Genomic DNA, 17,804 nt, shown 5'->3' on the forward strand with positions numbered 1-17,804 from the left:
TATGATTCTATGTGTCGTAATCATCCATCCAGAGACCTGTGAGGGACTGTTTCAATGACTGTTTCAACTTTCTAGAGTTTAAAGTCATAAACTGACTCTTCAAAGATAAACTGAATTGCTTTTAAAAACACACACATCACAAAATCTCTTTAAAATTTATAATGTGTGATGCTTTTTGTTTTGATTATGATTCAGGCCCTTTATCCACACACTTGAGTTTGTTTTCCGAATCTTGTCATGTGCTCTGAGAAACTGAAGTTTGAGGCAAGTATCTGCAATTAATTTTCGCTGCAATCTTGGCCTGCAATTTAGGCTTATGAGATCTGAGCAGGGATCTGTGCTGAATGAGACACCAGAAAGCTGGTTAACTCATTGCATGAGTGGATTTCTGGTCGATATATTAAATAAGAATTGGCCTCTTTTGTGACTCTCTCAAGGCACACACTCCTTGGCTAACTAGTCAGAGCAGGAGGGGTGGGAGCTATAGCAAAACGGTGCTGTCCCTCACAGTGGAGAACAGAAAGGCTGCTTGGAAACTGCAGCTGATCCATTCCTACCTGGCATGCAAAGACCCCAGAGGCTGCCACTCCTTGTCCTGGAGTCCCATTATAGTCTGGTGACAGTTTCTGATTGTGCAAAAGCAGAGGTCAATGCACACACAAACACAGTGTGTGTGTGTGTGTGTGTGGCTGCCATGTGAAGGAGGATGCATCACCACTGTGAGCAAGCAAACAGGAGATAGAGAAGCAGGAAAAGCCCCCCAAGCCAAATCTGCTGTCCCTTCCAGAGTGCTGCTTGGTAGCTTTGGCCCTGGGCTGAGAGAAGTCGGGGGGTTGAGGGTTGGGGGGGGAGTCATAAGTGGCAGAAGGGCTTGTGTCTGCTTCTTGCCAGCTTTTTCTCTGCTTAGTGTCACATATTTGTCTCTCACATGCACTTTATGGGCATTTGGTGGCACACTGTAAAAAGGTGGTTCGGCCACTGTTCATTCCCCACCACCATGGAAGTGCATCTGACACCTTCATTGTATAGTTTTTTGTCATGAGTTGTGGATTTCCCTCCCCATCTAGCTTTTAAATTATACCGCTTTTAGCAAATGTTGAAGACTCACTTCTTTACCCTGGCCTTTGAAACCTGAGATGTGTGTTTTGAGGACTTCCCCTATTTTTGTGATTGTAATCTGTTTTAACTGTTTTTAATTCTTAATTTGAAATGGTTATAAGCCACCCTGGGACCAGCTGGTGGAAGGCAAGTAATAAATGCAAATAATAATAGGTTGAATATATGCCTCTTTCCATTCTTAAGGAAATGAGCCCTGAATGCTCACTGGAAGGACAGATCCTAAAGCTGAGGCTCCAATACTTTGGCCACCTCATGAGAAGAGAAGACTCCCTGGAAAAAACCCCGATGTTGGGAAAGATGGAGGGCACAAGGAGAAGGGGATGACAGAGGACGAGATGGTTGGACAGTGTTCTTAAACCTACCAGCATGATTCCAGTTACAGATGGGTAGCCGTGTTGGTCTGCCATAGTCGAAATAGAAAAATTCCTTCCTGTAGCACCTTAAAGACCAACTAAGTTAGTTCTTGGTATAAGCTTTCGTGTGCAAGCACACTTCTTCAGATACACTGAAACAGAAGTTACCAGATCCTTCTATATATATATATAGAAGGATCTGGTAACTTCTGTTTCAGTGTATCTGAAGAAGTGTGCTTGCACACGAAAGCTTATACCAAGAACTAACTTAGTTGGTCTTTAAGGTGCTACAGGAAGGAATTTTTCTATTTCTACCAGCATGAGTTTGACTAAACTGCGGGAGGCAGTGGATGACAGGAGTGCCTGGCGTGCTCTGGTCCATGGGGTCATGAAGAGTCGGACACAACTCAATGACTAAACAACAACAATGCCTCTTTACCCTGACCTGGGATAGCTCAGTTGGTGGAGCAGGACGCTCTTAATCTCAGGGGCCTGGGTTTGAGTCCCATGTTCGGCAAAAGATTCCTGCATTACAGGGGGTTGGACTAGATGACCCTCGTGGTCTCTTCCAACTCTACAGTTCTATGATTCTCTCTCTCTCTCTCTCTCTCTCTCTCTCTCTCTGTGTGTGTGTGTGTGTCTGTTTTAAACTGGTTCTTCTGAAATTTAGCTCAGTTGCAGCATTAAGGGGCAGTCTTGCCCACATACCTGCATTTCAAATCACATGTGACTTTACCTCCTAAATCTGTGGATATTGTGGAGTATAAAACATAACCACAAAAATGCTCTTAAAATGAACTGCTTATATCAAAGAACAGGCCTCGGAACCTCGGTACGCATCTTTCCTTCCCTCACTAAAATCTCTCCCCCTTCCCCCCACAACATGAAACAACTCCCCTAATTCAGCTTCACATGTGGAACACCTGTGGAACACACCTTTAATCCTTAGAGCAATTACTTAAATAGCTTGCATTCCTCTTCTGTGTTGTCAATTGGGAATAACTGTAGGATAAAACCTTAACAGATGTGGTATTATCAGCAGACCGTGTCACTTTTCTTTTATGTTATCTCCCGTAAACTAGCATATCGGCTTGACAGTTGTGCTTAGCTACAAAAGAAGAAAAGAGTAAAATATGTAATCCGGAATAGCCAGAAGAGAATTTAAAACATTCTGTCTGTACAGATAGAAAGCTTTCCAAAGCAGACTATGAACCTGTTGGAAACTGGTGCCTATTACATCACTGTTTACATGGCATAATTTTGTAATGGTTTTGCAAAGCAAGCGTTCAGCTTAACCTTCAAGGATCTTCAACATTTTTGTTAAATAACTTAATTACTGTGATTATAAATTTATATCATCAAATATATACCACGATGGGAAAATTGTTTCCAGCTGCCCACTCCTTGCGTTTGGAAACCTTATAATGGGTGTGGGAACCTTTGGCCTTCCAGATGTTGATGAACTACAACTCCCATCAGGCTTGGCCAGACTTACTAGGGCAGATGGGAGCCGTAGTTCAACAACATCTGGAAGGTGAAAGGTTCCCCATAAGAAGATTCAGTAGGAGAGGGACTGTGAGTTACCGCATGACTTCAGCAGCTGCCTGAATGGCAAAGTGAAAGGGGTAGTGATACTTTGTGGAAGCTGAGGCCTAGATACAGTATTTGATCAGACTAACTTGATTCTTGGCTAATTTGTAGCAAGCAAAGCAGCAGTAACAGAAACATCAAGGACAAAATCTTTAAACTCAATTGTTTTGCTACTGCCTGGAGGCGTAATGTTGCTATATTTATAGTACTGAAAAGTTGTGGGGTGGGGATTGTTCGCTGTCACATTTGTTACATACTGTATTGCTGTTGTTATGAAATTACTCCTGTAATTGTTGATTTTGTGTGTTCTAATTGTTTGCTGCTTTGACGATATGTTGCCTGTGGACAAGCAGCGTGCAAATAATGGGGTGGTGAGGATGGTGATAATATATACTGCTACGATTAGAGAGAGAAATCCAAACATGATATCAGACAGAATGAAGGGGATATAGGCAGATCTCCACCTGAGCTGAAGTTCCCCATTCTGGCTCAGCCAGAGAGACATCAGTGTAAATCCTCCATCTCAAAAATGGCTCAACTAGTGTTTGCTTTTTTAAAAACAGTTTATAGGTTCTATTTACAATCAAGTAGTATGCAAAGTTTGTTAAATAAAATAACTATGGATTGTCTACTTTCCCTTTAGCTCTCTTTCTCGCCTATCAAAGAACCTGTATGTTTTACTTCAGGATGCAGACACACCTGGTTAACAGTATTTCCAGAGATGAGGAATCAGCAACTGCATATTTATTTATTTAGCCAGTGCAGGAAAGGGGATGCATGACAAGATAGCCCAGCCTTCATGTGCCTGCTGCCCTCCAGATGTTTTGAACTACAACTCCCATCAGCCCCATGATGGGAGGCTAACAAGCAGGATTTGAGGGGAAAGTACTCTCCCTCCTGTGGTTCCCAGCAACTGGTATTCAGTAGCATTGCTTCCTCCAACTATGGCTGGCAGAGCATAGCCATCATGGCAAGCAGCCATCCATAGCTCTCTCCCCCATGAATTTGTCCAACCCTCTTTTGAAGCCATCCACTTGGTGGACATCACTGCCTCCTGTGGGAACAAGTTCCATAGTTTAAGCTATGTAAAAAAAGTACTTCCTCTTTCTGTGTTCTGAATCCTCCAAGAATTCACCTTCATTGGATGCCCACAAGTACTAGCATTAGAGAGTGGATACTTTCTTCATGCATAATTTTATAAACTTCTGTCGTGCCACCTCTTCTCTGAACTAAAACGTCCTGAACGCTGCAAACTTTCTCTATAGGTAGAGTGCAAAACAAGCACTGTTAAAAGTCACAACAGCAGACATTGGTGACAACAGTAATCCTTGAGAAGCCATGAGCTTCTCTTATTTTTGGCTGGGGCAACCCAGCCACATGGGTGGGGAATAATAATAATAATAATAGTTGCATGTGGGTAGCCGTGTTGGTCTGCCGTAGTTGAAACAAAATAAAAAAAAATTCCTTCCAGTAGCACCTTAGAGACCAACTAAGTTTGTAATTGGTATGAGCTTTCGTGTGCATGCATGCTATCTGAAGAAGTGTGCTTGCACATGAAAGCTCATACCCAGAACAAACTTAGTTGGTCTCTAAGGTGCTACTGGAAGGAATTTTTTTTATTTTGTTTCAATAATAATAGCTGCTGCTGTGCTACCCTTCAGGCATGTATTGTCCCTCAAGGAAAGCTTTCTAATAAAGCTTACTGTGACAATAGTCTGCTCTGCCTCTCCTTTTTTTTTGGTAAATGTTTTGTGCCACGGGGGAAGCAGTAACTCTGTACTGTTATGTTATGGATGTTTGTATGTGATGCCAATAAAAGGTTTGATGATGATGAATGAAGCTTATGCGATTCTTCCATTCCGTCCCCGCTTCCTTAAGAACCCCGATCCTCCCCTTTAGCAGTTCTGCCTTCCCCCGTTCATCAATTCTTCCTTCCCCTTTGGGAGCAACGACTGGAAGAGCACGCCGGGGCAAAAGGCTTCGCCAGAGGTACCGCGCATGCTCGACTCTTCTCCCACTTTCGCCAATGATGCGCCGCTTCTCTGACGCTTGTCGGCGGCGGCGCGCGCTCTCCTCCGGGCCAGCTGGGGCCTCGCCGCGCGCTCCCGCGAGCACTGTTAGACGTGGCAGTTCACTGAGCGCTCCCGGGCGGGGAGAGCGAGCGAGCGAGCGAGCGGGAGAGGCGGGAGCCTGGAGCCGGCTGCCACGCTCTCCCTCCCTCTGACAAGCGCCTGCTGGACCCGCTTGGAACGGCGCGACCCGCGGAGCCTCCGCGCGGCGAGAAGGGCGGACGGGAGCGCGGGAAACTGGCCAGGTGAGGGGGCCACCTGTGCCCAGGTGGGGAGGGGGGAGAGGCGAGCGTCCTGCGATGGGGGGGGGGCGCATCCTGGATGTTTTGCTCAGTGAGTGGAGCTCCTGTCCTCCAGGGAGCAGGAGGGAGGGGAGCATCCCAAAAGAAGGAGCAGCACAACGGCTGGAAGGATCCCAGGATGAGCCACGAATTTTGTAGATTTGGCATAGGGGGAGTTCTATGGGGAGGAGGAGAGGGGTGTCCCAGCACGAGAGGGGACTGGGGAGAGTTTATCCTTCTCCCACAGCAAGTTGGGTGCAGTTGTGGGGGGTGGTCGCCAGGATCTGAGCAGCACCAAGGAGGCACCTCCAGCCTTCTAGGGACTGGCATAAGTCGATGTAAATGGCAGGAGTGTCCAGCTCTTCTTTGAGATTCGGGAAGGTTTTGGTTTAGGGATTTGCTGTATCCTTACAGACAGTTTTAAATTTGTTTAACTTTTTTTTTTTTTTTTTTAGAAAGTTGCCTCCATTAGTACAATGGTAAGGTGCTTAAAAAATACACACACCATCACCTGTCTAACTAGCACCTAATTTTGCAAAGCTTCTGTGGTTTTTCTAGATTGTATAGGCATTGAAATTTTGACAGAATGCATCTGGGCTGTTTAGGTGGGCACAGGATTTTCTGTGTGTGATGAGTCAAAAGTGTGATGTTGGCACCTTGGCATATTGGGAGACTGTTCTTGCCATGCACATCAGGGTTGGGCAAATCAGCCTAATCACCATAAAAGTTGCATGCTTCTTCCCTTCCTTTTTATAATCTTGGGTTGCCCACTGACACTCTTTTTGATGGGTTGTGTAGTCTTTTGGTAAGCATCTTAAATACTGGGGGCGCTGGAAAGAGATTGCACAACTGCTTCACCTTCACCATGCGTCAATCATTGTAGAATACAACACAACCACAAAACATCTCACCTGTTGATCATGGGAAACTGATGTTAATTTCAGAAACTGCCACTGTCCCCAACAATCTCCTTCTGATTTACTTCTAGTATAGCCTTTGGATTAATTCTTCTGGCATAAGAAGAAAAGGAGACTCATAGAGTTGGAAGGGACCACAAGGGTCATCTAGTCCAACCCCAGGCAATGCAAGAATCTTTTGCTCAACATGGGACTTGAACTCACAACCCTGAGATAAAGAGTCTTATGCTCTACCTACGGAGCTATCCCAAACAGTTGTAGCATTTATTATTTATTATTATTCCTTATTACGTTTATTTGCCACCTTAATTTTTCAAGGATCTCAAGGTGGTGCACGTGGTTCTCCTCCTTTCCATTTCATCCTCACAACAACCCTGTGAGGTAGGCTAGACTAAGAGATGGTGACTGGCCCAAGGTCACCCAGGGAGCTTCATGGCCGAGTGGTTTGTTGATTTAACCTGATTTAATCATTTTTGTTGATTTTTAGATCTTCCTTCCTCCTTGCTCACCATTCCAGCCTATACGACATGTGTGATATGCTTATGAATGAAGGCTCTTCCTAGTGTTTTTGTGGAAAATCATGACATGGGTCAGACGTCACTGCTAAACCAAAGATCTGTCACCTGGGCCATGCCTTGGACTCACAAAGCCCCACTCTATCCTTTACTTCCTGGTTGGCAGTACTTATAGTTTGCTGTGATGTCCAAATCAGCCAAAGTAGTTACTGCAAGCTATAGTTTACCACAATACCAGAATTGCCACAAAACCATGGCTTGAACTGGGCTTCTAAAACAGTTTTGTGAACATCTGTTTTTGGCAGTTATCATATTTTGCTTGATTTGGATGTGGAAGAAAATGAGGAGTAGGCGAGGGAACTGGGGTGCACAAGGAGAGGAAGATGGAAGTATCCAAGCTCCAGGTATGGGCCAGATCACAAGGTGATTTAGCTGTGATAGCTAAACCTGGCCTAAGCATGACTAGTTCCTTCAATGTTTTGCAGTCAATCACCTCTTTCAGCATGACTTTGGGAAGTCTACCTGAGTCCAATCATTCGACCGCACTGGTAGGACTAGAATCCCTAATAACTTTAGACATATCCTGGAGGTAGATGAAATGGCAAAGAGTACTTCCGGTTGGCCCAACAAATTATATAGGTGTAGAAAGAGTTTGTGACACATGTTTTTGGACACCTTGGAATAGGGAACTTCTGTCTCTTTGGGGAAGGGCAGTAACTCGATGGTGGAGCATCTGCTTTGCGTGCAGAAGCTCCCAAGTTCAATCACTGCTACTTCCAGTTAGGGTAGGGAATGTCCCCCGTCTGAAACCCTTGGAGAGCCACTGCCAGTCAGTGTAGACATTACTAAGCCAATGGCCCACTCCACATAAGGCAGCTTCCTATCTCAAGTGGCCAAAACCAAATACATGGTTTTAGTACTGTTTTGTGTGCCCTTTGTGATTATGAGGAATGGGTTAATTATACTGAAATCTGATGTACTTTGCAAAATAGGGTTTTACTTGTACTTTGTATCGTATTTGTTTTGGGGGAAAGGGTGTGGTTTATTAAACCACCTATGTTATCTGTAATGTGTTTGGAAGTGGATATAGGCCACTAAGTCAGCAGTACTATGTTTGTATTTCTAAGAGTTTAGAGTCTATTTAGTTGTGCATAGGAAGTCTGACGTGGCACACTGTCTTTCCCTCCTACTGAACTGTGCAGGAAGTTGTTTCCTTTAGATACTATCAAAGCTAAGAGCATTACCTAGTCCTACAACAATTGCCCTGAACTTCATTCTTTATACTGACAATGAAAATGTAGTGTAGGTGCTTTCATGCTGGCTGCTAACTAAACTTGCTGAAGTGACCGGGTTTTAGACTGCCACGTTTCAGTCTAACCAGAAGGAGGGAAAACACCTTGGCACTGGGAGAAACCTGATGTGCCTATGTGCTTTCTTTCCTATTTCGTTTTCTAAATCTTGTAGATTAAAAAGATTCCAAGAAAGGATTTGCAATTTTATATATGCATGAAACTTGAGAGGCTTGGGAATTTTTTAAACTGGAATTTGTTCAGTTAATAGAAACATTCAGTATAGATAAAACAAAACAAATATTTCAACAAGGGGGGGAAGTAGTGTACATTGCAGACCAGACATTAGCATCCATAATCCAGAATGATAACATTGATAAATTAACACTCTCGCTGTGCGTCCTATATTAATATTCAGTGAGATATCTCCATTGAATTTGGTAAAGATTTGTTGATACCTTTCCTTATGCACACCTGAAAGTTAGCAGCATAAGCATATATACACACACTATCCACAGAAGAGTTAGTTTTTTTAAAAGCAGAGCAGATATAAAGCATTTTTTAATGCGTTTTCACCCTAACACTTTTTACTAGTGGTGTTTCTGCATATATATAATATAGGTAATATTTCTTCCAAAAAAGTTGATATACTCTTTCAGTACATTGAATTATTACAAGCCGTGTGCACCCGGAATACACCCATGTTGATTTCACACACAGAGAGACACTCAATCCCGCCAAATGGCAATTGAATATGGTAGCTAGGCCTGCGTGATCTTTGCTACCTTAATTTTTATCTTGGCTAAGTTGGAAGTAGATAATGGCTGTAGTTATAGGGACTGAAAGTGATAATTGCAACCCTGGTACAGTTTTTTCTAATGCCACGTCATCATACTTACTTTTTTATTTGGAATTTCCCCTCTGTACTTCTAGTTTCGCTCTGAAGAGCTAAAATGTTAAGTAGGAGATGTTATTGGGCAGGTGATTTCTTTGCCTGCAGTTCTTCTGTACATGCATTTTTGGGAGTTAGCCTCATTGAAATCTGTGGGACTTGCTTCTGAGTAAACTTGCATAGGCTTGAACCATTAGGTCACATTTGTCATCTTTACTGCCTTCCGTCACTGTAACCACCATTGTAATGTACTCTGTCATGTTTACTGAGTCACACAGCATGACCCCATCTGCATTTACTCAATATGCTGTATACACACCATACCTTTAAAGCACCTTCTTTCCCTCAAATAATTGTTTGTTAGCATTGTTTGTTAAGGGTTGCCAGGAACTGTAGCTCTGTGAGGGATGAACTTCAGTGCCCAGAATCTTTTGAAGGAACAAATGTGCTTCTAATGTGCTTTAAAGGCATCGTGTACGCGGTCAAAAGTAAGCCTTGTCATGCTCAGTGGGGCTTAACTGAGAGCCAGTGTGAGTAGTGGTTAGAGTGCTGGACTAGGACTTGGGAGACCAGGGTTCAAATCCTCACTCAGACATGAAACTCACTTGGTGAATTTGGGCCAGTCACACAGTCTCAGCCTAGCCTACCTCACAGGGTTGTTGAGAAGATAAAATGGAGATGGGAAGTGTGTGTATGCCGCCTTAGGCTCGTGGGAGAAAAGGTGGGAAATAAATGCAATAAATAAAGAGTAAAGGGGCAAACCATTGCAACCCTCAAGAAGAAGTGGAAGAAGAGTTTGGATTTGATATCCCGTTTTATCACTACCCGAAGGAGTCTCAAAGCGGCTAACATTCTCCTTTCCCTTCCTCCCCCACAACAAACACTCTGTGAGGTGAGTGGGGCTGAGAGACTTCAGAGAAGTGTGACTGGCCCAAGGTCACCCAGCAGCTGCATGTGGAGGAGCGGAGACGCGAACCCGGTTCCCCAGATAACGAGACTACCGCTCTTAACCACTGCACCACACTGGCCTGAGTTACTGCCTGAGTTACACAACTGGAAAAACATGTCTGGATTACACTTGCAGGACTATATAACTCCTGATATGGTTGAGTTTTTTGTGTTTTGACTGGAAGTTGGAGACTAGATTGTGGTATACTCAGTATACATAATAAGTATTGGCTGCCACGGTGCCCAGTTATGGGCCAGGTCTCATGGCTGTTGGTGTGTGGCTCTTGGACTCTGTCTCGTGTGTGTGTGTGTGTGTGTGTGTGTGTGTGTTGGTTACCTACCGATGACCACTTAGTTGTGTGAAGCAACTGCCATGGATGGGATCATGCCTTTTGAATCTTGTGGTGGCAACTGTTTGAAAAGACAGATTTTGCAGCAGTGTGCAAATGGGCAGGAAAAATGACCTGAATGAGGAATATCAGGGGCTTCTGTGTGCTCAGTGACTATGGAAACTGGCCTTACTTTAGAGCAAATATTTAGAAAAATCAGTGAGCACTGCAGTGTGTGCCCATGCACATGTGTTGCAAATTCCAACAAAATGTAAGCACGGCTGGATCCACTTCATAAAGTGCTCCTGGCAAGGTCAATCACTAGATTTTGAATTCTGTTGTTCCCTGGTGTAATACAGGTGACAAGGATAGCTTTGGGTTCAGAATGTGCAATGGAAAGACCCAAAAGTGCAAAATAGGGGAAGCTTGGTGTTCCTACTGTGAGTAGAGGGTGGCCCATTAGTGTGGATGGGGCAATGCCCCACCAACCTGTCTTCTTACATACAACCAGTCATGAGGAGTCTCCACCTGTCCTTGGTTTTGGCTCCACCATCTCTTAGGCTCTCTTGTCTTCTGCCCTTTCAGCCCTAATGGGCATTGTCCACCACTGCCTACTGGTATCTGATTTCCTGTTTGCATTTTCCATGGAGCTGGAAAGGCAATGGCCCTTTCTACCCAATGGTTGGATCTTTCTGGAAAGTCATCTGTATAATATTTTCAGGTACTAAAGATAATATTATCGTGTCAAAACCGTATGGGTTGTCAAAATATGTTTGGAATCATCCGTAGACATACCTACTTTTTTCCTACATTGTGCCACAAATCAGGAAATTTGGCCATCCTACCAGATAACCACTGGGGGCAAAACCTGGTTGTTTTCACAACAAGTAACAGTGGTTCAGTCTGTGATTAATGTTATCTACCTATTCTAGCAGATTTATATTTTTTTTAAAAAAGTGTTTGTATCAGTGCCTTTGCTACAAGAGAACGTCTGTGCGTTTTGTCCAGATCAAATAAATAATCTGGTAGCCATTATGCAAGAGAGCTAATAAGTGGGATGCTGTCCTCTTGCCTTGTAACATTGCTTTTGGGTCATAAAGCTCATTCTGTGCTTTACCTGCACTATGTATCAGTGAAGTATTGCTGATTTTATTACTTCTTCTAATTTCTATGACAGGTTTTCCATCAGAAATAAATCGCTGCTAAAATGAATCAGCAAGGATATGTTGCAACACCTCCATATTCTCAGCCCCAGCCAGGAATGGGGGGATTCTCTGCTGGTTTGGGGCAACCTGCTTCTTCACATATGTATGGACACTATGGTGACGTAAACTCATCTTCTTCTGCATCTCAATCAGGTAAAGTAACATCAAGGCATTGGCCATATAGCGGTTGATGTCTCCACTATATTAGTGCATGTCATTATCCATATCATTACATTACTGTTCAGTGGTACCTTGGTTGTCGAACTTAATCCGTTCCAGGAGCCTGTTTGACTCCTGGAACCATTCAAAAACCAAGACGCAGCTTCCGACTGGCTGCAGGAGCTTCCTGCACTCAATCGGAAGCTGCAGAAGCCGCATCAGACGTTCAGCTTCCAAAAAACGTTCACAAACTGGAACGCTCACTTTCAGGTTTGCAGCGTTCGGGAGCTGATTTGTTTGGGAGCCAAGCCATTCAAGAACCAAGGTACCACTGTACTTGTTTATATTTATTTTGCACTATTAGTGAAAAGAAAAGCTCCTGGTTTAATCAGGTATTACAATGGGAAGACCTTGAGCAAAGAAAGGTGCTTGGTCTTGGTATTATGTAGACTGTGCATATTCTGTGAGTGATCTGCCATCTAGAATTTACAGTAAATACTAGAGCATAATATAACTTCCTGAGCATTTAGACTTCCTTTTTATGAAGTGCATAAGTAAATTCCATACTTATTTTGCTTTAGCTGTTGGTAATGTGTACCTCATTTATGCAGTGATTTTCTATTGTTATCCACTATGTTCATGCCTGTGTTTTACTTTAGCTATGTTGAAACCTAATGTGCCTTTCGGGTCTGCTGCTCCCATTGGTTCACCATCTCCTAGTGCTCACCAGTTTAACCAAACCAATATCCAGAATGGGCCCAGCGCTACAGCACAACAATCACAGAGGTGATATTTATTTTTTAAAAAACAAAACAATAAATGTGTTTATGCTTAGAATTTCTGTTTATCTGCTCAAATATCTACTACACATACCATTGAAAGCAGTTTTAAACTTGTCCACAGCTTTTTTGCCATAGCACTAATCCATACCAAAAATGAGTAAAATAATATTCTGGCTCCATTAGCAGAACTCAGGTAGTGGCTAGCACTTATCTCAATTATTTCTTCCCATCAAATACAGTATATGGTGTACAGAATAGTCTCTGTCTCTATTTGGGCATCTTACGCCTGTAAGATGTGTGGAGAGAGCAATTAGACAGCTCTAGCTCCAGCTTTCATATTCATTCTGATTGCTTTTCATGAGTTGGAGGGATAACTTCTGCATTGGGGAGTATTTCCTATTCACATAGGTTCCCTGTAACATGTAGGTTTTGCCATTGCATGTGGAATGTACATGAGTAGAAAAGGCTCCCATTGCAGAAGCTGTTCCTCCAACAGATGGATGATAATGGTTATCGGTGATGTGGCAGTGGAGCTATCATGTGCATCATTGCTCTCCCTCTTCACATGAAACACAGAAGAAGGATGCCTGCACAAGGCTAGACTATAACCATATCCTACATTCCCAGATATATGCTGAAGGGGCACATGGCAAGCCAAAGCCAGTTTGGTGTAGTGGTTAGTGTCAGACTAGGATTAGGATCTGGGGTACCAGGATTCAAATCCACACTCAGCCATGAAGCTCACTGGGTGACCCTGGGCCAGTCACTGCCTTTCAGCCTAACCTACCTCACAGGTTCTAGTTACAGGTAGGTAGCCGTGTTGGTCTGCCATAGTCGAAACAAAATAAAAAAATTCCTTCCAGTAGCACCTTAGAGACCAACTAAGTTTGTTATTGGTATGAGCTTTCGTGTGCATGCATGGTATCTGAAGAAGTGTGCATGCACATGAAAGCTCATACCCAGAACAAACTTAGTTGGTCTCTAAGGTGCTACTGGAAGGAATTTTTTTTATTTTGTTTCGACTGCCTCACAGGGTTGTTGTGGGGATTAAATGAGATGGGGGGCGGGAAAGAACTATGTATGTCTCCTTGAGCTCCTTGGAGAAAATAAATTATAAATAATAACTATTGTACATTTCTACTCAGAAGTGCCACTGAGTTCCATTAGATTTACTCCCAGATATGTGTGTGTGTAGCAAAAGCATCCCATTCCTGGAGCACTAAGGTCTATTGCCAGTTTGGTTTGTGCTGTTGATGAGGCCACAGTCCTTTGCACTCAAATCCTAACTTCATTACTGCGCATCCTGTAGAGTCCTCTCATTCCTTAAACATTTGTGTAGGTGACATACTCTAAGGATAGAACTTAGTGCTTCCTTTCAAACAAATAAAGCACTACCTTTAAGTGCTGTTCACTGGAATGCTTATTAAGAAACGTCTGTATAAATCAGATTAATCAAGGGGAAAAGCCCGACTCTTTCTTCCTGGATCAAGCAGTTATTTAGATTAGAGTCCAGAGCCTAATTTGATCCATATGTTTAGTGCAGTTACAATATGGAGTGTATTCTATGGGCAGAGAATAGCCTTTGACCTCCATGCCTGATTTTAAAAGATCAAAGCAGAAGGTCCATGAGCCATAAGACGAGGTTTAGTCCTATTTCAATTCTCTTTGTTTCTTCTACCCTACCATCTGAATGTGCCGGGCAAGAATTAGTAATGCTACATTTTATCAAAATCACAGGTTATTAATGCAAGCCCTAAGGTTTGTCTGCATGTTAATCATTTTTGAGTTGGTGTTGTTTTCTATCTCTGAACAAATTCAAATGTGTGTGTGTGTGTGTGTAAGGTGATTTAATAATAATAATAATAATTACAAATGAAAATATACCATAATTAATTATGCATTTTGTCTGGTCTGGAAAACACAAAACTGGATAGTGAAGGAGTGAAGTAAACATTTCTGAACTCCTTGTGGCTGCTCTGGAGAAGTACAGTAGAGGGAAAGGAGGAGTATCCTGTGATCCTGAGGCTTACCTGGGTTTTCTTCCATAGGTTTACAAACCATGTTGTTTAGACTTTGAATTCTAGGAGTTGTTTGTGGAGTGGATATTACATTGTCAGCTGTTTGGTGTTTTTTTGGTAACACTTCTTTTTCTCTTCAGGTTTCCACCTTCTGCACCTTCCTTCCCCCCGTACAGCCATCCATCCCCGTCCTCCTATCCAAACAGTCCACCCCCTTCTTCTGCACAGCTGGCCAATCAACTTGGCAACATGCAAATAAATAATTATGGTAAGGACTACATAGTCTTCCATAAAAGCTTCTGAGAGATCACATGCATTTTTATTTTAGCTTGGGTTGGTTCCAGAGAAAACAAATGCTCACAATTTCAAGAGGTCTAAATCTACTGGAAGATTTTGATAAGAAAGATTGAAGTCTAATGGGACTGTTCTAAATCTTGTTAGAGTTCTCCAGGTTTTAGCATGTTAACCATAGTACTGGGATATAAAAGGATCATGACTTTGAACATCATGTTTATGCTTTTAAACTGGCAGCTCTTTAAAAAATGTATTTTTTAAAAAAAAGCTTTGTAGACTGGCTGTTTTACTAAAATAATAATAACTGAAGAGTTCAGCATTTGTAAACTTTCTGTATGTTTCAGCTGGAAAAGATGCTTCCTTTTTCAAGTATATTTTCCAACATGGTCTCTTGGAAGAGGGATAGGGAACTTTTCCTGGCTAGTGGCCAGATCCTTATTTTTCCCCTCACTTGTCAGTCATTTGATGTCAGGTGATGCTGCAATTTGAAGCCCTGACTGTTGGGTCTTCAAAATGCAGCACAAAGCAATAGGGACTTTCAAACAACCCTGCACTGCCCTTTGTCCCCAGCAAGGGAACATGTGTGCATGGACAAATCGAGCAGGAAGTGAACTGCCACACACAGGAAAACTTAGCAGCTGCTGAGTGGGGGTTAAATTCTGCATGGACTAGTTCCCAGCAGGGGAGCTGCCATACTTCTATCCCGCCCCACCGATCAGCTGACATTGCCCCACATAGAAATGATGTGAGTTGATTTGCAGGTGGATGTGGTTTTTAAATAATGACCTCATGGGCCAAATTTGATGCCTTGGCAGGTCAAAGATTCACATAAACACACCCCAGTCCAGAGGTTCCCCTGAATATTATAAAAGCCACAGTGCACACATGGGTCAGGCTTTTCTATTTATTTCCACAAAGATCATAATTCAACTCATGTGTTTATATTTGCTCTATTTTTGAATGGGATGGAAAAACCTTTGATATTAGGGAGCTCCTGGTGGTTCTTGTATATTCAAAGGAAAGACTCTCCTCCTGCAAGAGAGGGAGTAGTTGTGGGCGGGAGCCGGTATTTGCCTCAAGCAGGGGGCGTTAGCCCCCTGCCTCCCACTCACCTGGCTGGCGCCCACGCCCACGGGCAGGCACCCAACCAGGTGCCTTCGAGGGGGCATGTACAGCAGCCTAAATTGCTGCGGCGCCAGCTTTGCGGCCTCACTCTTCGTCGTCCTGTCGCGAGTCACCCACCCTCCACTCCCTTAGAGCTCAGGGTCTCATTTTCTTTTGGCCTTGCTATAGACCTTAGGTTGGTCGCCCTGGTTGTCCGGGGGGGCTGGTAGGAATTTTTCCATTTGGCATTAGGCTTTTTGGTTTTTTCGCCTACCTCGTAGCAATCGTCACAACTTTCGTGGTATTGGTGGGTAGGTTAGGCATTGGAATAATGTGCTGTGGTGTCAAAGGGCTAGGTGTGGCCATCGCCTACACCTTCAATTTTTGGGTATTCTGTTAAAGGAATCCGGCGGTCGTGTATTCTGTCCGATGTCTGCGTGGTGGGAGGCCATGGCACGACCCTTGGTGACATCAGGGGAGAGCTTATAGTTGGATTAGCATCAACAGGCTCCACCTACTGGTGAATAAACCCCCTTGTTTTAGACTCACCCCTCTCTGAGAGGGTGGAGTCAGCTGACGTAATCCAATGCCTAAGCCAATACCTTTTCACTTGCTGTAATCAATAAAGTTGTGGCCTTTTCTTGCCCATTAACCTTATATCACGTGTCCTTGTGTTTTCATTCCACTATGCGGGGATCAGGTCCTCGAACCACAATCATAGGCTCCAGCATGAGTGCATATATAATTCACCTTTCACACAACTATTTTTAAAAGAAATTATCTAGCAAAATTTATATACTACTTGATTGTGAGAAAACCTGTCAAGCAGTTTACAAAAGATAAAAGAAAGCAGTAAAATTCTCAATAAAATCAACTATTTAAAAGCATTCAAAAATTATTAAAATCAACAGTAGCCAAAAAGAGCTACAGGTAATTGTTACATGGTGGGATAGGTTTGCCTAAGCAAAAATGTTTTAACCAAGCACCTAAAATAATACAGCAAAGGTGCATGCCTGATGTCAATAGGTACTGCAACACTAAAATATGGATTTCTTACAATATGTATTACAATGTATTACAATGTTTATTGTGTGGCACCCGTAACAGTGCCAGTTCCACAGATTGAAGTGTCCAGGCGGACATATATAGGATATATATATAGGACATATATAAGATCCAGCAAATAAATTGGTCCCAATAATAAAATGTTTCTGTTTTAAAGGAGGGGAGGAGAAACTCCTCCTTAAACTGTTTTAACAAAATGCCAAACAGTTTACAATATACTTTGTACTGGCAGTAAAATAGATGCTTGATACATTTGCAGCCTTCACAATCCATTGTTCTCATAAGATTTAAGCACCCAAATGAAGACTTGTTTTTAGTATAGAACAGATTCAGTTGTGAAAGTATTACAGTGAATATTTAAAGTTAATATTTCTGATATTCAAAGTTATTTCTATAATTATGTTTCAATTTTAAGATTTTAGAGAAGAGCAATTGGTTTGATATGAATATCATTTATATTATTTAATTCCATTTAAAATGAATGTAAAGATCTACAACAGCAGGTGTCTTAAGACATACCTGCATTCCACTGTGATTATTATTCTAAAGGGTTTTTTCAAATGAATGCATAATGGTGATACTCTTGTTCAGGTCCAAACACACCTCCTTGCATGCCTTCTGGCCTCCCATCACCTTTGCAAGCTCCACCACCTCGACCACATCAAATGGCCTTGTCGTCTGGTCTTCAGATTTCTTCTTCACCAGCAAATAATTTGACTGGTCACTGCACTCCACCTTCAATGGCCAGACAGGAGGGGATCCCTGGCTCAAACCCACCGAACACCAATTTGCCACCACAACTCACAAGCCAACCCACAGGCCCTGGGTTTCCTCCCCAGTATGGTAAGTGCAGCTACCTAGTTTACATAAGACTG

At 42.8% G+C, this 17,804-nt stretch overlaps 1 protein-coding gene across 1 annotated transcript in view; it reads left to right on the forward strand.

The window, feature by feature from the left end:
• Positions 1–5,181: 5,181 nt before the first annotated feature.
• SEC24D (SEC24 homolog D, COPII coat complex component) overlaps positions 5,182–17,804 on the forward strand; it is a 58,179-nt gene continuing 45,556 nt past the window's right edge. The window contains exons 1-5 of the mRNA XM_081021903.1: positions 5,182–5,376; positions 11,480–11,660; positions 12,326–12,452; positions 14,607–14,734; positions 17,521–17,772. Of these exons, the coding sequence (XP_080878029.1) occupies positions 11,510–11,660; positions 12,326–12,452; positions 14,607–14,734; positions 17,521–17,772 (658 nt within the window). The 5' untranslated portion in view covers positions 5,182–5,376; positions 11,480–11,509. The remainder of the gene's footprint in view (positions 5,377–11,479; positions 11,661–12,325; positions 12,453–14,606; positions 14,735–17,520; positions 17,773–17,804) is intronic.

This window comes from Podarcis pityusensis (genome assembly GCF_964106645.2).
Source record: "Podarcis pityusensis genome assembly, chromosome: 9".
Lineage (NCBI taxonomy): Eukaryota > Metazoa > Chordata > Lepidosauria > Squamata > Lacertidae > Podarcis > Podarcis pityusensis.